General features: G+C 44.4%; 1 protein-coding gene across 1 annotated transcript in view; it reads left to right on the forward strand.

Moving 5' to 3' along the window:
* Positions 1–23,659, forward strand: part of ADAMTS18 (ADAM metallopeptidase with thrombospondin type 1 motif, 18) — a gene marked incomplete at its 5' end in the record, with an annotated part of 68,053 nt that overhangs the window by 20,659 nt on the left and 23,735 nt on the right. The window contains 10 exons of the mRNA XM_010154590.1: positions 4,928–5,210; positions 8,614–8,813; positions 9,352–9,435; positions 10,276–10,435; positions 11,046–11,151; positions 14,190–14,327; positions 15,696–15,849; positions 16,878–16,973; positions 18,298–18,446; positions 21,992–22,164. Of these exons, the coding sequence (XP_010152892.1) occupies positions 4,928–5,210; positions 8,614–8,813; positions 9,352–9,435; positions 10,276–10,435; positions 11,046–11,151; positions 14,190–14,327; positions 15,696–15,849; positions 16,878–16,973; positions 18,298–18,446; positions 21,992–22,164 (1,543 nt within the window). The remainder of the gene's footprint in view (positions 1–4,927; positions 5,211–8,613; positions 8,814–9,351; positions 9,436–10,275; positions 10,436–11,045; positions 11,152–14,189; positions 14,328–15,695; positions 15,850–16,877; positions 16,974–18,297; positions 18,447–21,991; positions 22,165–23,659) is intronic.

Genomic DNA, 23,659 nt, shown 5'->3' on the forward strand with positions numbered 1-23,659 from the left:
ACAGGTGGGGCATCTGGGCGAGGGGACTCTCCTCCAGCCTGGGAATTCTTCGGTGGCAGAGGGAGGGCTTTTGTGTTTCCCCAGTGGTACCAGAGTGTTTGGGGCATAGCAGAGCATCAGGGCAGAAACCAAGAATTTGACTTTGATTAAAATGAACTGTATCTAAGATCATTTCATGACTTTTCAGTGCAAAGTGAATAGGAAAAGGCACCGATGTAGTGTGACGTGACAGTGCTGTGATGTGAATACTAGATGTACAGCATCTTTGGCCTCAGATCCTTTTAAAGAACCAACAACCATAGCTCTTAGGTCATCTGTTCTTATTCTTTATATTTCAAGAAAGTTCTTAATTTACATCTTCATTTGTTTTAGGAAGAACTAAAAGCTCTACTTTATGTCTCTGTACTCTACGTGCCGTAACTCTTGTTAAGATATGTTTGAATCAATGATTTGCGCTTTTTAGGAGCTGAACAGTTGGGAAATAACACAGTAGAAGTCTTGGATCAATGTCCACTGAAGTCTGTGGAGATCTTTGTGCCAGTTTCAGTTGGCCTTTTGTCAAGTCTTTTAAAACTTTGCATGAATATTTGGAAATATTTTAATGGGTGTGAAACTGCATTTAACTCTGCCTTTTGAGAGACTTTAACTTGAGTGCGTGCACACCCATCTAATGGTGGAGACTTCAGTGATTTCTCTGGCTGCTGTTTTAGCTGCTCTCAGTTTGACATGGCAAACTATTAAGCCCTTTTTTAGCTGAGATACTCCTGTCTTCGTACAATCTAATTTAACTCTGCGTCAGTCAGTATTAAGGAGTTATGTTTAGCAGAGACATCACAGTTCATTTATTCATCTGTTTTAATTCTCAGTTTCACTTCATTGTGATTCTTACCTCATTATTTGCATCTGTTTTAGGAAATGCCTGTATCTTTAATGTGCATAAGGCTAAGCTGTTGCCTTTAATTTAATTAGGATGTAATGAAAATGCCTTGTATGCAAATAGAGAACCCAGAGACATGCGGCTCTTCTGGTTTAGAGCAAGGGTTCGTCTGCTGACTCTGAACTCACCTTTGTTAAAGGATGGGGAAGAAATAGAAGTTCTGAGAATCCTTCACTCACTGTCACCGCTGGGATTTTTGTGGAGGATTGGTTTTCTGGAGATGCTGAAACGTCAAAATGCGTTAGGTGTACAGGCTGGTAAATGGCCAAAGGCTTCGCTTGGGGCCCAGAACACGGGGAGACAAATGGGAGCAGCCTTTGTGCTGTTCCAGTAAGAGGCCAATGAGACCTGGTAGAAACAGGTATGTTAGTGTGTGACTCTCAAAACCATTCCATGGGGGTCTAAAATCAGTGGGAAGATTTACTGGTTTTGTATAGCTAAGTTGAACGTTCAGTGGTTAAAAAAATTCTCCTTAATTTGCAGTTTATAATCTCACTTCAATTACAAAAAATCTTGAAACAGATATTTTAGCATCATTTCCCTTTCCAATTTTATTTTGAGATTCTTCCACTTGAAACACACTAGGAAAACAGAACAGGTGCCTTACCTTGGTGATAACACCCTGCTACTGAAGAATTCACAAAGACAGATTGGATCTTTAGCCGAGAGCTTAGCAAACATTTCATAACAAGCAGCACGCAGGAGGAATGTTGCCTTCTCATCTCTTCTCAACTTCCCTGCAAACAAACTGCGAGTTTCTCCAATTTATTGGTGCAGAATTATCTGCTAACCACACAGATCAACATATGTCTTTCCATTTACGTTCCAATGGCATGAACATCCCTTACAGAAGGATAGCAAGTATGTGTTGTGAGGGAACAACGAGAGAACAGCAAATTCCAACTGAGCAATCTCTTGGGTTTTCCTTCCCACCATATTCTCACAATTACTGCTATTATTAGTGATAGCCACAGTGGGAGAGAGAGGGAGTAGACAGGAGCCCCTGGTCTTTTTCATGCTGTGTTGTCTAGACTTGGTAAGAATGTTAGATTTTGTCTTCATGCTTCCTCTCATGGTGTTATAATTGCAGAGAATCTGAAAAAAAAGTGGAGTTTTGACCTATCTGACCCTCTCCTTGTTGGGTCCCAAACCCATGGAAGTTAGTGGAAAGATGTGACCAAGTTCTGATTCAAGGAAAATCATATGTATAATACTTAAAGTTACGCTGGCAGTGGGAAGCCTAATGCATAAATTTCCATGACAGTTTTGACAGTATTTGTTCATCTACTGAGGTATTTGAGCTGGATAAACATACTGTGTCTAAGTCACAATTAGAGAGATGCTTCCTGTATTTGTAGAAGAAATTCCCAGAAAAAAAAATTAACGCTTACGGTGCCCAGGAGTTCAGGCTAGCCCAAATCTGGAATTTCTTGGCAGCATAAAGTTAGAAAAGATGATCCTGCGCTTCGTCCTGCCTCTGTGCTCTGGCATTTCTCGGCTGGCATTGTTCCCAGCCAACATGCCCATAGCCATAGGCCACTCTGCTTTACCTAAGGTGAAAATTCAAACACCTACAAGAGAAGTGTCTGGCAGTTACTGCCCAGCTGCCCCCGTGCAGCGACCCACAGGACTGCATCTCTGTCAGAAGCCGGGTCAGCATTCTCAGCCTTACACTGGGGTTACCGAAGAGATTTCTTTAATACGAGTCCTTAAAACCATCCCACCCCTGGATTCAGCAGTCTGGTTGAATGAGTGTGCAGACCACTTTCTTCCTGACAACTTCATAGAACTAGATGTTATCAAGGAAGAAGGTACCTTTCATTCACACAACGTTTTTCAGTTTGTCTGATGTAAAACCCGAAGGAGAGAAATCATACTGGAGATTTAGGGTCATTTCTGCTGGGAAAAAGGGAACATGTGTGTAAGGCACTCAGTCAGCTACAGCCTGTGTAAAGGTGTAGCAATGCAGGGCCCAGAATCCAGTTCGCCTTCCTCCCTCCCCCGCCCCAAATTCTCAATCCACCATTATGTTAAATATAGAAATTACGTTTGGGGCTGAAACTTGGTGTGCATCAGGGGCAGTTTCTTACAGAAAGATGTAGAAACCCCTTTGTTCCATATGGTTTGAATCATTAACAAAATGGATCCTACAGGAATAATTTCAGATGTGGAAACCTTTAAAACAGGGAAATAAAAACCAGATTCACTACATTTCTGTTTTCCAGCTGAAAAAAAAATAGTTTAGCAGTGCCGAGTTATCAATGCACTCCAGTAGATGAAGATTGCCTCTCAAACCACTTCTAAATTGTGTGATGACACACATCATAAGGATTAAAATATTAGTCTTCTTCCCTACGGGAAAGTAGTTTGTCATGACCAAATGTGATCTGACATCTGAGATTTGCCATCTTACTGCAGTGAGCAGGCAAGTGACATTCTTGTCCATTATTTAAAGCCTGCCTGTTACTGACAGAGGCAATTTTAACCTTCATTTACAATGTTGAGTAGATATAGACTGAGGTACGTGATTATGAATTCACGTTAAAGAAAGGAGCAGGGGGAAATTGGTAATCCTAATATCTTCTATGTTGTTTTCATGTAAAGCTGTGAAGATTTCCTATGTAACTTCCTATTTTCTCTTGCTTTTCATTTTCTGTTGTGTTTTCCTCATGGGAAACAGTTTGAAAGTACAGAAAATTCCACAAATCCTTAGGAAATACAATGCTTACGTTAGGCATTCAGACTGCTCTCCTTCTGATACCCTTGGTATTCTGGTCCTAGGAGGGTAGGCTAAAGAAAAGCATCCATTTCAGAGGGGAATAGGTGATCCATGTCTAATATGTGCATTTCCAAAGAATACTTTTTGAGGAAGGAGGGGGGATCATGATCTGGGAGGACTTAGGATGTTGGGCAGGATGGTTTGCAATTGACATTTGTTTGTCTGCACATATTTTCCTGAAGCATGAGATATGTAGTCCTCGTGGGATGTCAATTTTGGCAGGAGGTTGTTGGCACATGGTAGAGCCTCACTGATCCGAAACAAAAATCTGTATCTAGTGTTACGTATATAATGTAATAGAATTACCTGATGAAACAACTTCTTGGGGTTTGACTTGGTAAAAGGGAGTGTTTATTACAACATGTTTTACAAACCCAAGGAACGAAATAAAATCATAACTGATTAATGAGCTGCATGGAAATACTTCCTCAGTGCCACCCACACTTCCCTGGCCCTGTTCCTGGAAACACTTCATTACATGTGCAGTTTTATGCACAGATACTATGTGAAAAATACAGTGTAGTTTTCCCATACTTAGGTCTGTCTTTCAGGGATCCAAGAAGGGAAACAATCAGATGCTTGCTTTCACTGATCAGTTTTCCCTGTAGGAGGGCATATGTTTCAAACTGCCTTAACGATGGTTAATTGCAGGGAGTCGATTACTGAATGATAGTACTAAAATGTTCAGATGCTCCAACCTTGTACCATAAGTGATTATGTTTCTACCTAGAGCAACCTTAAGTCTGGGATTCCTGTCTGCTAATACTTTGGTCTGAAAAACCCCTGAATCTGAATTCAAATATTTTGTTTTACTAACGTATACATTTATTAGAAGTTGCATTTATCAAGACCAATTAATTTTTATGTGAGACTGAGTATCCTGCACGCAAGCACATGCAGACCAATCTGCACTGTGAAGAGTGGGTGGCTGTTGCATATGACATTATTCACGGTACTGTGTGAAGGTGCTATGCTGCCAGTCCCACAGCATTCTTGTTTTGTGTGTTACCAGATGTGAAACCTGGTCATCTCCAAAGGGAAACAATGCCTGCTTTAGCTGGGAAAACTATCCAGGTTTTTCCTGAGTGAATCTAATTTAGAGGAGCACGGTTCGTTCTGGGCTCTGAAGGGAGATCACTGAAGGAGCTGCATGTTCTGACTGTGAACCTTGACAGTCCTTTCTCTCATCTGTGGCCGTGTTTCTTTTTCAGTCAGGTTTGATAAGGACACGGAAGATGGAGTTCCTCATATCTCCATTACCTCAGCAGCTAGCGCAGGAGCACAACTACACGTCACCTGCTGGGCACCATCCTCATGTCCTGTATAAGCGAACTGCTGAAGAGAAGGTGCACCGGTACACAGTAGAGTCCAACCCCAAATCCTTTTCTTTCGGTCATCACAGGATTCACACTTCCCACAAGGATCATGCTCCAGCGAATGGTTACCACCACGGAAGGTTTCAAAAGCAACATTTTTGTGGACAGCGCAAGAAATGTATGTAAGGAAACTTCCTCTCCTTGTTTGAGGTAGTGGCTCTTAGAGACTGTGGGGCGTAGTCACCTCTGTGATGGGGACAGGGTGTTTTTAAATGATACATTTATAACGTGGAATAGATATGAGAAACTGGATTATTTCTTCAAATTGGTGTCATCATCTGTTTTATTATGCCATCAGAATCACTGCTTAGTTCTCTTATTCTCTTCCTAGATTAAAAGGTAGAGAATTTGCCTGATTTTTTTGACCTTGTTTTCGGTAAGCAGTTCTGGTTTAGATCTCTGCCTTTGCTCAGTGACAGATGCCAAGTCCCTGAACTGCTCTTCCTTAGTTTGGGGATAGATAACTAATTAGGCTTGAAGATGGAGAAAGTGTCTTCCAAATCACTGATTTCTGAGTGGACAGAGAATAAGTCTTTCAGAACTCACCATCTGATAGTGAATTTTTCAGCAACTGAGATCTTCAAAAAGAGCCTCCCATGTAAATTGTTTAAACAAGGTTTTGGAGCCACTTCTTAAAAAGCAATTTTGGAATACACTATCCTGCCAAGGTCTATTCTGAGTCCTTCATTAGGCCCTCAAATTGCAGAACATTTTAGAGCCCCCTTGGACCCTATATCTGTGCTTACAGCATGCAGTTGATTCTTTTTGAAAACTGAGCTGCTTCTGAGCTGAGTTTCTTAATGAGGGTCTCCAGGATTCACACAGTATTGAAATCACTGTCTCAGTCCAGTTATATTCCTCCAACTTCCTACTAGACTTCTGAGAAAATGAGCAGGTTCCTTTTCCAAAAGGATTTAAGGAAGAAAGAGAAAAACAAACTGAAGGGAAGGAATGGGAAAGGAGGTAGTGGAAAAGGTGGCTGGCTGAGGCCGAGGCCTGTTTGAGGCCTGAAAACTGCTTATTAAAAGTTGACTGCTTCTTCAAAAATCCCTCTCCCTAGATTTGAAAGCTAGACCTCAAATGCCAGGTGCGCAAGCCTACGATTCAACCTGTAATCATTTGCATCGCAATGTAGTTCGAAACTCCCGCAGTACATATTCCCTTTCCCTCCTGTCTGGTTTTCCTGCTGCCTGCTCCAGCGCAGAGGGCCGGGGGGCTACGTTAGCTCATCTGCTCTTCGGTGTCTGCTGTGTACCCCCTGTGACTGCCTCTGTGAGTGCAGAATTGCTCACGTCCCCGTGAGCACTTACACCGTGCTTATCCCTGGAATAAGTGCGTCTGTTTTGGGCAGTGTATTTCGTAACCACCTGTGGGAAGATGTTATCGTTATTCCTGTCTTACAGATGGGACTCACAGACACAAGGGAGGTCGAAAATAACCATTGCTTTTGGATATCGAATCAATTTTCTTTATAAGACTTATCAAAATATACACTCCGGTAATTGTCTCGGTGTATCTCTGTATTCAGTAGTTTCAGTTACAACTACAAGTTCTTATCTGCATGCTCAAGCTGGGTTTATGTGATGTGAAGAACATGCAATTAGCATCCAACTGTGACGAGTTTAGTACAAGTGATCATTGCAAAGGAACTCAGTGTCAGACACACTGTTAGAATACGATTAAGCAAGATTGCATTTAATTACCTTAACCATGCAACTCTTTCTTTTCACATCTTTCAGTCTTCCACTTCCCGCAGCACATACCTGTAGCTTTGGGAGAAAGAAAGGAGTTGTTCTAGAAAATAACAGCCTATTTCCATACCCAGCTTTGGTTAATCTATAGAACAACCCAACTTCATGTTCACTGCCTGAATGCAGTCCTACAGATAAAATCGTGTGCGATCCTTTAATTGGGGCAAATACAGGACGTAGAAGACAAACATACCACTCCAGTAAAGACAACACCCCTTTTATGAGTAAAATCCAGCCTGGTCACCTGGCACAGAAAATTTCAGCTTGACTGAACAGAGGCATTGGGAAGGCAATCCTCTGCTGTCAATGCTGCCTACGCAGGGTTAATTTACCCCAGCCTCAGAGTGACTCCAAGCTTGCTCAACAGTAGGAGGGAAGAGCACTCTGCCCCTTTCACTGTCGTAAAAGTAGCTTGTCCCACTCACCATCTTTCAAAATGACGTATGCTGGCAATTTGTAAGCACTAGAGAAGCCAGTTAATCATCTTTCAAACTCTTCTTTACAATCTTTTAGATCGTGGGAATTGACTGGACAGTGGTCCATAAGTCATGCTTGAAACTTTGCTGCTGCTTAGGCTGTATTAGCAGCGGTGAAGTTGCCTCGGGATAGAACTCCTCTGCTCGTGGATTTATGACCTGGAGTTGTATTGCCTTCACAGTGAGACATGAGAACTCATGTGCCTTGAACTGCACACTCCTGGTGAGGCGTGTCTTGGTGTTTTGGTTGCAGAAGAGACAAGTTCTTTGAGCTGGTGAAGAACAGCCCCTTGTAAGGAGCAATACATTTTAAGATGTTAGCAGCGCAGTCCCTTGCAGTGTGAAAGGTCGTTAGAGTGAGTGAGCTCTTGAAAGCAGACCACTGTTGTGCAACCTGTGGTAAGCTTGATTCCCCAGTTTGGCATGGAAGGAAGTAGCGTCTGGTTTAGCTCTGTCATTGGAATAACTTTCTGATGAGGCACAGGCAGGATTTTTATAATCACCTGAGGCTCCCTCACTTGTGTCATGTTACATCCTGTGTCCAAAAAAATCCTATTGTTACCCAGAGGGTATGCTAAAGTGGCCTGCGAGCTAACTCTTGATGCAGAGGCAGTGTGGGTTTAGGCGAGAGCGGCTATGAGAGAGGAGCGTTCTAGGATGTAGGGTATCGATGTCTATAGGAGTGGGGACTGTTCCCTAAGCGTACCCGCGCGGGCAGAGAGGGACAGAGTGCACCCTGGCACTGGGGGGTGCGGGCTGGATGTGCACATCCTGCTGTCAAGCCCTCCTTGCCTGACATTTCCCTACACTCAACAAATGTGTTCCCAGTAGGAACAGCCTCAGTGGCACATGTGCATGGCAGGCATGTGTCTGCTGTCTGTACTGACGGTGGACATCTGTTGTGGAGGGGAGATTTTTACCAACTGCTGTGTAAGTAGCACATGCCAAACATCTCAGGAAGTTATCAAAAGGCAGAGAAATGTAGATATTTTGTTAAAAATGCTGTGTGTGTTTTTTGCCACAGATGCTCCCATTTTACTAGATTAATTCCTTATTTTAAACCCCTTATTGCATATGAATGTGGTTCTCCCATTTCCTTCTCTCCCCGTAGCCATCCTTCCCTCAGGAATGAATTGGGTGTTCTTTAATAAATGTACAAGCACTTAGCCATAAGTATTAAATCACATGCTGTAAAAATAATCTAAGACTCTAAACCTGCGATACTTCATGTCCTGATGAAACTGCTCATGGGTGACCTGAACCCTTTCCAAAAGTGAGTTTTATTTCCTCTTAGATGCACCTAAGCCGCCCACAGAAGAGTCGTACGTTCGCTCGGATGAATACGGGACTTCCACAAGGTTCAAAAGGTCATCCGCTAAAATTCAGAAAAACGGAAGCCTAAATGTGGAAACCCTTGTTGTGGCAGATAAAAAAATGTTGGAGAAACATGGCAAGGAAAACGTAACAACATACATCTTAACAGTTATGAATATGGTAAGATGTGGTGTAACTGAAGCATGTTTTCCCTGAGGAGTATTGTTATGTCAGAGAAGGATCTTTCCTTAGCCACTGGGACCCAACGCAGCAGGAGCACCTTACACACGCCTTTCTTCAAGCCTCGTCTAATGTGTTACTTACATCAAAAAGCTCTTGAAAACTACATCCCTAGATTATCACACTTCTGGCAGCAGGACTGTAGGATAAAAAACCCCAGCCTTTAACTAGAACTATATTTTCCTTTGTGGCTTTGCTCTGTAGTTTTGTACTGCAAAACTTGAACTTCGATCCAGGAGAGCGAGGACAGAACAAAGCCCATTGCAATCAACAGAAGGTTTTCAAGTTTTCTGAATACATGTGGTGGTTTGGGACATAATTCTTCAGCATTAAGCTCTTTTAGATTGATCCTACAAGGTACACAGCTGCATTAATCTGTACTGAAAACGGAAGCCCAGTGCAGTAACTCAGGACGTATGTTTAGTCTGTTAAAAAAAACAACGTGTAGATGATACTTTCTCTTCAATAATCGTTGCAGGTTTCCAGTCTGTTTAAAGATGGAACAATTGGAAGTGACATAAACATTATCGTTGTGAGCCTTCTTCTTTTGGAGCAAGAGCCGGTAAGTCGCGTCAGACTTCTCGTGTGGTACACGTCATCTGCTGCTGTTCACAGGGAGCGGTGGGTGTTCCCACGCTACGTACACGGACTTTCAGTAGAGGATTCTTAAGACAGAAAGTGTGAGAAGAAGATTAAAATCACAAAACCCTCCAAAATCAAACTTTCTGCATTTCACTTGTCTTGGGTTTTGATAGTAAAACCTTCATTTCATATAAATATTCTGCAGAAACATTGACATGCTCCCAGTAAGAAAAACCTAACCATTTCCAGCATTTTCTTGAAGAGTGATGGCTGGAATGAGAAATCTTCTTAGGATGTATTTAAGTAAAGAAAAATATTTTGAACTGGGCTCTCCAAGATGTGATGATCAGAAGGGGCAAGGAGCCAAAATTCCCAAGCTGAAGTTAGCATGTAACAAAGGGTGGGAGTGGAGCCAGTTCTTTTGTCAAGGGTGCTGAGGCAAAAGGAGACAAAATCTCTCTTGATGAAAATAAATTGGTAATGGGTTGATCTACTTGGATCACACTTTTCCTCCACAGAAATCTCCAGGCATTTTAATCACGAGGTTGAAATAGTTTAGTGTTCAGGTTTATCAGGTCTCAAATACATTTGTACCCTGACTTCATAAATATCTTGGTGTCTGGGGTGAGCTGCAGTCTTACTTTATGATGGTCACAGATTCACCCATCAGCTGAGTCGGTCAGCACAGGCAGTTTACATGGAAAATGTAAGCTTCTGGAGAACAAATAGGAAAAAGCCGTTCCCTTTTCCCTAACCAGCTCTTACTCTTTCAATCACCTTCATCAAGTACTGATGGAAGCACCTTATTTCTGTCCTACAGGGTGGATTGCTGATTAACCACCATGCGGACCAGTCACTGAACAGCTTTTGTCAGTGGCAGTCTGCTCTGGCTGGGAAGAACGGGAAGCGCCATGACCATGCCATCTTGCTCACGGGCTTTGATATCTGCTCCTGGAAAAACGAGCCCTGCGACACCTTAGGTATGATACGAAAGCGCGTTCTGAGAAACTCGTGGGTGGGAGCAGCAGCATCTTGATCGATAGAAATGGTTTAAAATAAAGAAGTATATTTTTGCACGTAATACTAGCCGCCTTAAAGAGGAAGGAACAGTGTTATTTTTACACATTTGTCTTTGAGGTATCTAGAAGAAAGAGAGTATTACTGATATCGTTGCCCCAGGGAAAGTGGCATAATGGGCTCTCTGAAGACATCCTTTTGGACTGCAATGCTTTGAGGAATATATTTGATTCTGAGAATATTTCTGAGCCACTCTATTTTTTTTCTTATTGTGACTACTTGTCCTTTTTGATGGGATTCCTCCCCAATTTGGGACCAGTAAAGGCATGGGGGACAGGAAAGAATACTCCTTACAAGTAAAGTGTATTTTGGGAGGTTAGGTTTAAATTACAGCTTACACAGGAGTCCCTTCATTGTCAAACAGAATTCTGCTGTAACTCTTCCGTGATAAACCTGATGACGTAGATCTTCATGCACCACAACAGACTGGGTCATTAGGACCTGTGCAGATGATATGTGGTGCATTTGGAATTTTGTAGAGGAACAAGCTCTTTTACTGCTTCCTTCCTTCAGGATTTGCACCTATCAGTGGCATGTGCAGCAAGTACCGTAGCTGCACCATTAATGAAGATACAGGCCTTGGACTGGCTTTTACAATTGCTCACGAGTCGGGACACAAGTAAGTTTCGTGAGTCTTACATGCTCCTTCTACAAACCCACTGTAAGTGAACGGAAACAGCACGAGTCAAATAGGGATCATTTCTGGAGAGCTGTATGATGATCTGACTGTAGAGCGCATCCCGTCCATGCGCTGCCCTTATTAAATATCATCTCTTCAACAATCATAAAAACAACCCCCATGGGATTTGGATCGATTTGGTGCCAGAGGTGGAGGGGCCTTATTCTGATACCGGTACCTCACAACTGATTTCACGGGAAGCTGTAGGCAACTTTAGGCCAAACAGATTCAAGACTCAGAGGTGTGTCCTTCAGTGTGAAATGGTGACTCAGCTGCCCAGCGTGCTCTCCTTCTGGTTTTATGTTTTGAGCTTTTATACATTCCAGGTGATACCCAGAACAAACAGTAAAAGCTGACAACAATAATCCACAAGCTTCCCACACTGCTACCATGTGGTGGTAGACAAATTGCTTCTAGCCTCAGTGTGGCTGCTCTAAAAAGAGAAAGGACACTGCGGCTTACAGTGTGGAGACATGATCTCTCCGAGTCTCTTAGAGGTCCCTTTCCCAGAAGACCCAGTGTTTCATAGGATCTGGGAGCCATTCCTTCCATTCAACCTGTCCTTCGTTCTCTCTACCTATTTGATGCGCAATTTGGCTAAAACCAGCATTTGTGGTGGTTTCTGTGCCTATATCCATCGGATTTCCATTTGATTTCTATGGTAATAAGACTGATTTTCCTCAAGGGTGAGATAAACCACGGCATAGGAGCTTTATTTTCTGCAGCAGCATTACTGCACAGAGTATCTGTGAAAAGCAGTGGTACTGTATTCTGCTGTTTGGTCAAGGCATGAATCCTTCGGATTCTGCGTGACTGCATCTGGACTATGTAGTTTTCACTGTGCAAATATGCTCTACAGTCCATACTATGACCTAATGTCTACATGAGTGACCCTTTCACAGGTTTCTGTACATCTGAAGGGAAACAAGGAATTAAAGAATAATCCAGCTACCAGTGAAGCCCGTGGGAATTGTGCCAATGCTTTCCATGGGACCAAATATGTAAAATGTATATTGTTTGATCCTTCTGTCACAGTAATGCGATTTCCCTGACCTCAGTACATTCTTAATGCCCTCCGATCAGTATTAGGAGAGAAGCAGCCCCATAGCTTATTTTTCAAGAATTATCCCCTTTAGCCTCTTAGTGGCATTTGTTCCTGTTTATTTTCTTATTTGCTTTGAGAGGTTATGCTTGGAATTTGATAAATGTTTTTTTTCTTTTTCAACACTGCCTTTGATTCTCATATTATTCAGCTTTTTTTTTGGTACAGTTCCATACTCCTGTCTAATAAAATGACTCTTATCTCCTGAAAAAATGAGCCCCAGACACAAATTGTCTTTACTATAAATTGTTCATGTTCCTGAGACTACCTGGTGTGTGATGTAAGACAACAGAATTCGGTGTCTGTCATGCAGAGGCTCCAGGGAGAAAAACCAGCTGTGACAGCTGTGGAGGTGCTGAGGTGCCCTGTGACTATATTAACCGGAGGGTGTGGTAGCAGGAGGATGTTGTGTACATACAGATCACACTCTGGGACCTGCTGAGTAGCTTCGGTTGCTGTACTTTCCTGTAGTTTCCTCTAAGTAGTTTGTGTTTTTACCTGAAAGCTTAACAGTTCCTTTGGGAGTCCAGAGCCGTTGTGTCAGTGGGTATATAAACTGCATTCTTTGGCTGCGCTGCATATGAGCAAAGTTAGTATTTTATAAAGGATTCTAAAGCACTCGCGCAGTTGGGACATTGTTGTCCATTTATAGAAAAAGACATATATTTTAGCAAGTCTGGAGCCTCAGCTGGTGGCAACACATGCAGTAACTCTGATGAGCCTGCAGTGATTTATAACGGCAGAGGATCGAGTGCAGTGAATTAGATATTCCCTGCACGTGCAGGGATTACATTCATAAAGTCACCAACGTACTACAATGTTGAAGTAACAGATGAGGAGATTCCTATTCAGAACACATGGAAATGCACAGATGTCCTGCACAGTGAGTAAATATAAAACAGTGAAAGGAAAAACCCTGAAATTTGGCTTTATTATAACTGTAAACTCCACATAATCTATCATTTCTAAGGTGGTTTTCATTATTGCTTATTATTCTTTATATTATTTTAGCACCTCTCCTACTGAAGGCAGGGCCTCATGGTGCTGCAGGCTGAGCAAAGCACCCAGTAAGAGACAGTATTCTCACTGAAGAGGTTACAGTCCAGACAAAGTAAATGACAGTGTATAACGAAGGCAAGGAAAAGAAAGTGATTTGCTTGAGATAATACAGCAATTCAGTGGCCAAAATTAGAAAAGGAATTGTATTTTAATGTTTATACTTTGTATTCTGTTCATGCAGTCGCACTTCTTTCCCTGCAGATTGAATGCAGCTATGTAGTCCTTTCCCCCTGTCAGGAGGACAGTTATGTTCCATTCTTACAGCTGTGTAACCCGGGTGTTTCCCTGGATTCTGATCTCCACGCCATTCCTGTTAGCAGGCGTTACCACTAGGCTAAGAATGGCTTGGACTGCATCCGTGTGTTAAGCTTGCAGAGTTATAGGCAAGTGCAAGTGTGACTGAACATAAGACCCACGACTTCCATCCATCTCACCACGAAACATTTCTCCTTCAGGCAGGAGAAGTGGTTAAAGCAGGCACAGACTGCTGCTCTGGTACTCACATGCTCGTGTCTTGCCATGAGCTCTCGTGGCAGGGCTCCTGGCATCACCACTGTGGGTCTTTCTTGGGACTTGACTACCCTTTTCTCATCAGACAAGTGTGGGGTGACAGTGCTGTTAATGGACCTTGTTTCATATAATAGTCAGTTGCATGGTGCGTATGTTTTCATCCCTTTGGAAGGAAAAGGATGAATTCCACATCCCCTGTGGACTTCGAGCATAGGCCTGTTACCCAGAAAGCGTTTCCTCTGCCCTAAATTGTGCCTTGCTTCTGGTTAATCCAGATTTTCACTCTTACCCCTGGTTCTCTTTTCAGCTTTGGTATGATTCATGATGGAGAAGGAAATCCTTGTAGAAAAGCTGAGGGTAATATTATGTCTCCCACACTCACAGGAAACAATGGAGTGTTTTCGTGGTCTGTATGCAGCAGGCAGTATCTCAACAAATTTCTCAGGTGGGTCAGCTGTAAGTCTGGGCTGGTGCCAGGGAGTGTGTCTTTAGGAACTGGGCTTGAACTCTTGAACAGACATAAAAATTACTGAAGTGTGAACTTCACCTCCAGTGTGCTCAAACCCCTGTCCTGGTGGAGCCCACACACTGAGGCGTACGGTGGAGTGGCACGTGAGTGGTTTTGTCCTGCCCCGTCGCAAAGGAATGATTTTCACCCTCCATGCCTGCGGCGATGGCTGGCGTGTCGCTCTCCCAGGCACTGCTCTCGGCAGCTGGGTTTGTCAGAGACTGAGCGGGACGGGCAGACGCAGTGATACCGAAGTCGTTAGAAAATGTGAATGAGCATTAGTGGCCTTTCTCTCCCGAGTTTCTCTCTTGATCTAGCTCGTGGCACGAGTAAGGACATTAGGGACATCAGATACTGTTTCCGGGGTGAGAAAAAGATGTCAATTATTTCTCCAGCACGTGGGCATGACTCAGTGATGCTTCTAAAGAACCGCTTTTCGCCCTGTGCTGAACTTGGCCAGGATTGCAAGGCCTTCCCCGTACAACTTCCCGTTTATCCTGTTATTCGCGCGTGGGCAGGCTGTACGTGGGTTTGAAGGAGCGTGTAAGCGGCGCTGAGGCCCGGATCAGTGCAGGCGTTCCAACTGTTAGCTCCTCGGAGTGCACGAGGACAGTTGTGTGGATCTGATCCTTGCTTTCCAAGGTTGTGTCTTAGAGTAGTGGCCAGGAAAGGTGACAGTGATTTTTTTTTTTCTGCTGCAATGATGCCACACCTCCTGAAAACACAAGGAAATTGCTAACTGGAAAGTCAGAAAGCCCTCCAACGTACAATATGGTCCAAGAGGCTTAACTTGGAAGATAAATGCACGTATACATGGGTTCTGGAGCATATACGAAGGAAAACCGGTAGGGTGCCTTGGGGCACAAGCTGGACACGGCTAGCCCAAAGCGCACAGGCTGCAGCAGCCTGCTGCCTGTCACCCCACACAAACCCAGTGCTGAAGTGAGACAGTGTCTGCTGCCGGCTGATTCCGGATTTTGGGAATCCATTTAAGGGGAAGAAGCAGACTAGATCACCTTGCTCCTGGTTACACAGGAACAAAGGGAGGAGAGGAATTTGACATTATTCTTTCACAACAGTCCTAAAGCCTGGAATTCCTACTTCCTTAAAAGTTTGCAGGCCAGGCTACCAGCGGGATGTCAGGATCTTTTGGCTCCTGCAGGCAGATACTCTCCAATCAGTCCCTACCTCTAGAGCTAGTTACAGGTACTGCATACCATGTTACGTGTTTGTGCCGGTGCGCAGCAAGTGGAAACGCTGTCATGTGAAGTTGGCAGTTGTGATTAACACACGTTCTCATTACAGCACGGCTCAAGCTGCCTGCCTGGTTGATGAACCGAAGCAAGCGGGGCAGTACAAGTACCCTGACAAACTGCCAGGGCAGATCTACGACGCCGATACCCAGTGCAAATGGCAGTTTGGAATGAAAGCAAAGCTGTGCAACCTCAGCTTTGTAAAGGTACGTACGGAGATGCCTTTGGAAAGCTAAAATGCCATTGGAAAAACAGCAGAACCCTGAATGTACAAGTGATCCAGTGCTTGTTCTTCAGGGGCCTGGGCTGTTTCTCTGCCTTATCTTGCTTGGCCGCTTGCTTTGAAGGTACTGGCCTCTTTTGAGGAGTCCAACAATCCCAGGGGCACTTCCAAAGGAAATGTGTTCTTTCCAGGAGTCAGGAGGAGTGCAGTAGATTACGTGAGACCCATGGGCCCTTGCCTGCTGCGCTAAGGGAAACCCGCAGGCAGTAGGGTGTTGAGCAAAACTTGCAGTGGTGTGGGGTTAGGACTACGCTTCTTTGTTTTGTTTTACTCAGGCAATGACAGCACAGTCTGGAAAAGATGTGTAGGTTGTTTTAGAACAATAAAAACGTGACTTACACTCCTGACTTTGTGCTGAAAGATTAATTCAGATGAACCCGTTATTTTAGGGACTGCTACGCTCCTGGCTGATCTCTTCAGAGAAGACATTTTGTTAAATAATCTGAAGAACTCGTTCTGAAAAGAAGTACTGTCTTTTTTCTCTTACTCCTGTTGTTATCCTGGAGTATTCTGATTTATTTTAGACTAACCGCATTTATCAGGTGATGGCAGCTGCGTTTCTCCTACAGCGAATAAACAGCGGGACCAGCACTGCGAAGAGGCTGGGTTTCCAGGCATCTCCTGTGTTCTAAAAAATCTGCTCTCTTCACAGTATTGTAGTCCCCGTAGACATGATGAAATTTTAGCCTTGAACTTTCCAATGCTGTTTTTGTCCTGTTACTATTAGAGTGTCACACACACCAGCTTTAAAAAGCAGGCAGTGAACTGGTGCGTGGGCAAGAAGGCAATCTAAGGATCTGGCCGTGCCGTGAACCTTGAACATGGGATGTTCTGAATCAGAACGGTTATATTTGGGCGGCTTTTAACGTAGCAAAGGCAGGTGTGACCCTTTCTAAACACCAGGAAGCAGTGGGAATGATGAGCACTAACATGAGTACCTTTTCTTTTCAGGATATATGCAAATCTCTCTGGTGTCACAGAGTGGGTCACAGGTGCGAGACAAAGTTCATGCCAGCCGCGGAGGGAACAGCTTGCGGTATAAGTATGGTAGGTCGTTTTATAAACAGGGCAGTGTCGTTCTCACTTGGCTTTAGAATCATAGAATCACAGACTGCTTTGGGAAGGGACCTAAAAGATCACCCAGCGCCACCCCCTGCCATGGGCAGGGACACCTTCCACTAGACCAGGTTGCTCCAAGCCTCATCCAGCCTGGCCTTGGACACTCCCAGGGATGGGGCATCCACAGCTTCTCTGGGCAACCTGTTCCAGTGCTTCACCACCCTCTGCGGGAAGAATTTCTTCCTGATATCTCATCTAAACCTCCCTGTTTTCAGTTTAAACCCGCCACCCCTTGTCCTGTCACTCCCTGCCCTTGTCAAAAGTCCCCCCCAGCTTCCTTGTAGCCCCTTCAGGTACTGGAAGGCTGCAATGGTCTCCCCGGAGCCTTCTCTTCTCCAGGCTGAACAAGCCCAATTAGACTGTGCTGGGTCAAATACCAGCTCCTGTCAAAACCAGTTTTGTCCAGATCCCCCGAGGTTTGCCATCGTGGACTTCCTGATTGCTCTGTAAGAGATGGCATCGTGACACAGTCAGGACTGCTCCTCACGGTGGCACCTGCCTGATGGGCAGGATGCCCCTCCCAGCGAGCTCTGCATGAGATGGATCTGGCAAAGCTAAATCAGTGTGAAAACCCCTGAATTATGACAGAAGTTAGATCAAGGCTTCGAATTCCACTCTGGTATCAGCATTCTTTAATTTAGTAATATTTGCTAAGGCCATGCACGTGTCATCAGTGGTCACTGCTGAAAGAGCACGGGTATTTGTTTCAGCTGAACCTTCCAACGTACCCTCACCTGTACGTACCCAGAGTACTTCTTTTGCTGCAGTGTTTGTTCCAGCAGAACACTGGTTTGATTTTCAAGTTGCTGACAAATGTTCTGTTTCACTTTTTGTACAGTATTTCATCATCGAATGATAAAAGGGAGAAAATTTAGCAGCATTTTGTCAGGCTACTTTTAAATTACATGGGAGATTCTGAGGTTCTGACAGCACAGGACTGTAAATTAATGTGGAGTGCTGGGGGGAGAGTAAGTCAGATGCTCTCCAAGAGAACAGCTTTGAAAATTTTACTTCCGAGATCTTCAACTCAGAACTTGGACAAATTTTAGGACATTACTTACCTAAACCATCGTGTGGATCAGTGTCCTGCTTCGGAGTCCTTGTCCTGCTGTGGACTGTCTCCTTGAGTTCAGTGGGTGACCTCGTGTTTATTGGGGTTAAGCACTGGAGCTTTTAAATGCCTGTTTTTTCTTTTTTGCATCTACTAGGTACCGCTAACTCTGATGGGATGTTTTTGGCCTTCTTTTGGCAGTGGTGTCGAAGAGGACAGTGTGTCAAATACGGTGATCATGGACCCAAGCCTGTGAACGGCCAATGGTCAGCCTGGTCCGAGTGGTCCGAGTGTACTCGCAGTTGTGGAGGTGGGGTCACGTATCAAGAAAGACACTGCAATAATCCAAAGTAAGACATAGATATGGAAAGGTATTGGTTTTATACTATTTACGTTTTTAGAGTAGGAGTCCATTTCTGTAGGGAATTCTAAGACCTTTCTTTCCTGTCCCATTATGACCAGTCAGTAGCTGGAAGACAGAGATATGTCCTGCTGCTAGAAGTAGTGTCAGTCTGAACACAGCTAGAGGACTGGAACATCCACAGCCCAACCTGCTCAGTTTATGTTGTGACACTAGTCTGCCAAACACCCACAGAAGTAACGAAACGACACACAGCCGCATTCACACCTAATAACCTCAGAGCAAAGGAAAAAGGTCTTAGAAGCTAATGTCTTCTGATGAGATCATATGGTAATAACCCACACATGTTTAAAGTCAGTGTCAAAATGGTTGTAGGCAGATGTTCTTGTGCATCTGTCATGTTCTTTCCCTTCATCTGTTTCAGAGGTCAGGGTAAAGTTGCTGACCCCTAGAATTGTACGCTAGCTCCCGAAACATCCCTGGTATTTCCCTCTAGTGAACGTCTCGCCCCTCTGAACGCTACTCTCCTTACAGTGCCCTTTCAAAGCTGAGGGGCAGCGTTACCTGACCGGCATCTTTCCCAAGGACTCCATTCACTTCAACATACAGGAAAAGAGGGTTTCACTGTTTTATTTCATACACAGCTTCCGCGGGCATAGACACATGTATTCTTCATTGCTCACAATAAAAACAGCATTTAAACTGCAGTAATAAAAACCAGAGACAATATGACACAGTTTATATGAGGCTGTAAAGAAGCCTCACACCTACTATGCAGCCCTGCAGTAATAATACCCACGCTTCATATACTGTTATAGGAAAATGGGAGTTAGTTAAAGTAGGCTTTATTACCCTCACTCAGCCAAGCCAGTTTTTGCAGATCCATAGCAGAGCATTTTCTCAACCTTTTCTGTTGCTTCCCAGTGTACTTTGATAAACAAAATTACTTGGGTAGTGTCTTTTATTTAGCAAGAGGATGCAGGGTCTCAATTACATGTCATATGTACCTCTTGGCCTTCCCACTTCAGTCCCTCTTTTCCTGCCAAATCTGTACGTATGGCTTTGTTTTTTGTGTTTACTCCTGAGCTGGCCCATGGTCGCCCTGTGTGAGAGGAATGTTCGTCTGGTGCAGAGTTTTAATGGATAAGGGTTTCGCCTGGGCTTCACCAGCAGCGCTGGAACGCGCAGGGTGTCTGGTACTGTAGGATGATGTATTTCGAGCTCGCAGAGTGGCCTCCCTGTTGCAATTAAAGTAAGACCTGATGCAGGACTTGGTGTAACCAAGCAGGACATGATACCAGAACTGGATCGTGTTTATACTGAATTTAATTTTATTATATTAGTGATAACTCAGTTAGAGCAAAGGGAAGATACTCTATCTGTCTCTCAGAGCTCGAGGGATGAAATGACAGGACTATAAATAAGCCAGCCACACAGCAGTGCGCGGGCGCCCAGGTAGCTGTAGTTCCCATCACAGCACTGTTGTATAAATGTGGACTCATTAGAAAAATGATACTATCCATTTTCAGTGTTACTGCACATGGAACGATTTATAACCCAGTCCCTGTTCATTGTTCACCCCCCTAACGACACATAAACAAAGAATAATGACTCCTTTCTTTGTGAACCTCTGAGATACGTTTCAGATGTTTATGTATTGCAGTAGATAGATGTCTGTTATTTCATACATGATCTATTTATTTCACTTTTCCTAATCCAGATTTGTGTAGGAGCTAATGTTTATTTTGTTCAGAAGCTAGGTAGAGCATTGTGGATAGCAAAATTTTGAGAACAAGGAGAATGAAATGTATTTCTGTGAGAGACCAGGACAAGGGGTGTGGATCTCGGAACACTGACAGGGTTCTAAAATGAGGGTTTTAAATAAACAGTCACTTTTTCAGATTTATGAACACTGAGAGGCACTTCTAGGTTTCCTGTGATTTTAAAGGTGACAGATCTTGTTAGGAGGTTGAAGTCAGGTGAAGAACACGCATTCGGGCTGCTGCTTCTGCAAATCTCATTACCTGTTAGTATGGGAAAGTCTCCTCTTGCAGACAAGATCCAACCCGGTCACTTCCCTTTCCCTCCGGGAATTTAAGCCAGACCTTGTGACCCCACCCAGGCAGCTCTGGGTACGGCTCCTGAACTACCCCCGTGGGTTTCACCTGTTGTGTGCGGTGCCTGTACCAGCGATCACAGACAACGCAGATGGGTGCTGATGCAGAACATAAAAACCAAGTCCCAGCTTGGTTAGAGGGTTGGACACAGGAGGGTTAAAATTTATAATAAATCAAAAAGAAAAAGCACCTGGGTTTTCTCACCCATGCAGCACCGGGGTGTCTCCGTGCTGCTGCGCTCGGATGCATGTTCAGGGATGTTCCGTGGGATACCTGGTACGGGGAATAGTTGTAACAGTGTGTTTAGGGATTTAAGCAAAGAACTCCGGTAACACTTGTTGGAACTGTATCTTAAGACTATTATTAATGTTGTTATTCAATGTATAATTATTGTTCTCATGTGTCTTTTATGTTAGTCTAATTTTTTAAATTGTGGGCACCATGGGCAAGCTGTCCACTGGAAGATCACAGCTTCTTCCAAGTATGCGCATCCCCGAATTTTTAAAAATCATGGTGTAAGTGTAGGCAAGGGCAGCGTTGTTACATTTCTCTCACTTGACTCAAGAAATTGTATAATACGACAAACAGTTCTTAGAATGTGGTGTTTTGAAGTGTTGGCTCAGTACTTGCAGAGGTGTATCTGCGCCCTGTGGAACGGCAGAAATCGCATCCGTGAGCTCCTGCCTAGATCCATCCGGAGTGCAGAAGTGAGCGGATCCATTCTCAGCAGCCTGGGAGACCTCACTGGCTCCGAGAAGGCATGCTGTACGTTTTACACTGCTTTGCAGTCGTGTGCATCGACCCAGCAGCTGAAAACTCGTGCTCTGATGAGACACTAGCAAAGGAATGGAATATGCTCTTTCCTTTCTGGCCACAATTAAGGGAAATGCCCGGGGAAGGTTTGCTGAAGTGGATGTGACACGTTTAAAGTTATCCATGAATTCCAGCGTTGTCCTCAAGCAGGACAACTACGCACAGGCCTTGTTTCCTTTGACTGTTTCAAAATGGTTTACAGAGCCAACGACAAACCGAATGCCATCCCTCATGTTTATGTTTGATCAGTGTTGTGTTGTCCTTCCTTAACTCTTCTTGTGCCAGGCACTTCTTGGCACATACTCACTCCCGGGCCACAGCACTGAAACCAGCTCTGCAACAGGGCTGAAACCGGCCCATACGCTACCGCCCCGTAAGCTTACAGCTGGGAGAAAACCCACTCAGCTCCAGAGGGGCACGTCTCTGCTGGGTTTGCAGGGCCAAGTAGCTACTTCATGGCAACTGCTTCCCTTGGCTCTGGGCACCATGAAAATTAATGGCCCGTGTGGAGATTCTGATCTCGTTTCTCCATTCATGCACGTGTAACGCGCCAGGCACACGACAAGCAGGTTTTGCAAAAGTTTCTTTTCTTTGTTCTTTTTAGGCCACAGTATGGTGGGAAGTTCTGCCAAGGTTCCAGTCGCGTTTATCAGCTCTGCAACCATCCGCCGTGTCCAGCGAACAGCGTGGACTTCCGTGCCCAGCAGTGTGCCGAGTACAACAGCAAACCCTTCCGGGGGTGGTACTACAAATGGAAGCCGTACACGAAAGTGGAAGGTAATTACGCACCGCTCCGATGGACACAGGTAGGGGCAGGAAGCGAGCTGGGAGCGGTAATTCATCCAGATTCTTTGGGCAAATGTCACCCGATGTAAGCAAACAGGAACTCAGTTGGCCTGCGTGAGAGGGGTTTGCTTTCTCGCGTGGGTGACCCCAGGCTCCCGTGTGATCCTGCCTGTGTGACCATGCAGGGTCGGTTGGGAATCTCGGTCTTTGTCCTTAGCCTGACTCCCTGGCTGTTGCTGCCCCTCTCTTTCATTCTGTGTTACATACTCCTACTGCAAAACCAAACCAAAACCATTGCCATGGATTTTTCAGCATGGGAAATGTGAGCTCCCACAATAACACTACCAGAATCCTCCTTCCTTTGGAATGTTCTCAGATTTCGGAACGTTACAATAAATCAACCTTTTGACTTTTCTGCTGGTATAGTCCCGTGAGAACTGGAAAAGCAAACAATGGACTGGCACAGATTTTTGAGAGTGACGCTTTACTACGAGATTATAAAGTTCAGGTCTATTTCTTTTGTACAAGCAAAGTTTATTTGCACTTTCAAAGTCAATTTTGCAAATATTTTGAATCAATATTCATTTTTATCAGATGCAGCAAGTACCTTCTGCAGTTTGAAAGCACAGTTTGCAGCTGCAGCTGCTTGACCAGAAGTGGCTGGATTTTGTCACACTGTAGCAGCATCGCTTAGTACGGGTACAAATTAGCTTTTTTTGACAGTAAGTGTGTAATGAGATATATACACATACATGTAACTCATTTACAACCTGATTATATTTTCTTCAAGAGACCTTGCAGACATTTTTGTGGGTTTTAGAAACCTGTGTCCTAACAGCCCCTGGGAGCAGCGGGAAGAGGAAATTGGCTTTCTCAGCTTGTGACACTGGATGGTGTGTTACGGGGAGAATTACACTGGGTGGCGTGTGACAGGGAGGATAATGCAGCTTGTTTCACAGAAACGGGTAGCTGCTTTGCTTTTGAAGGTAGGGGCTTGTTTGGAGCTTAAAATTAGGGACAAAGAGTACAATTTTCAGAAGCAAGACATGTCTGAGTGGCCCTGCACTTCAGAAGGCCTGTCCCTGCGCGCTTTGCTGCTTTTCGAATCTCCCCGAGACCCGCAGCGAGCGTGTGGAACACATGATGGTTTCCAGACTGCTGCGGGGGCCTTGCCTCTGTGGGAAGCACCCCTGCGGCTCCAGCTGCTTCTTTCGGAGTGAGAATAAATGTTATTGTGCCGTTTGACTGGCTGCACTTACTGTCGGCACCCAGCCGGTGGATTTCAGCAGTTGTGACAATACGACACTTGCACGCCTGGTGTGTCACAACATACCAGCGTGAGGCACCACGCCTGTGCAGGCAGGAGTCTGACTGACCGGCCGGGGTGCTTTGAAGGAAAAGTGCCCCTGTTAGGGGACACGCCGGCAGCTTGCCATCTAGGCTGCAGGAAGAAAGACTAGAGGGTGCATTTGTTTTTAATTTATGT

This window comes from Eurypyga helias, unplaced genomic scaffold, assembly GCF_000690775.1.
Source record: "Eurypyga helias isolate BGI_N326 unplaced genomic scaffold, ASM69077v1 scaffold30416, whole genome shotgun sequence".
NCBI lineage: Eukaryota > Metazoa > Chordata > Aves > Eurypygiformes > Eurypygidae > Eurypyga > Eurypyga helias.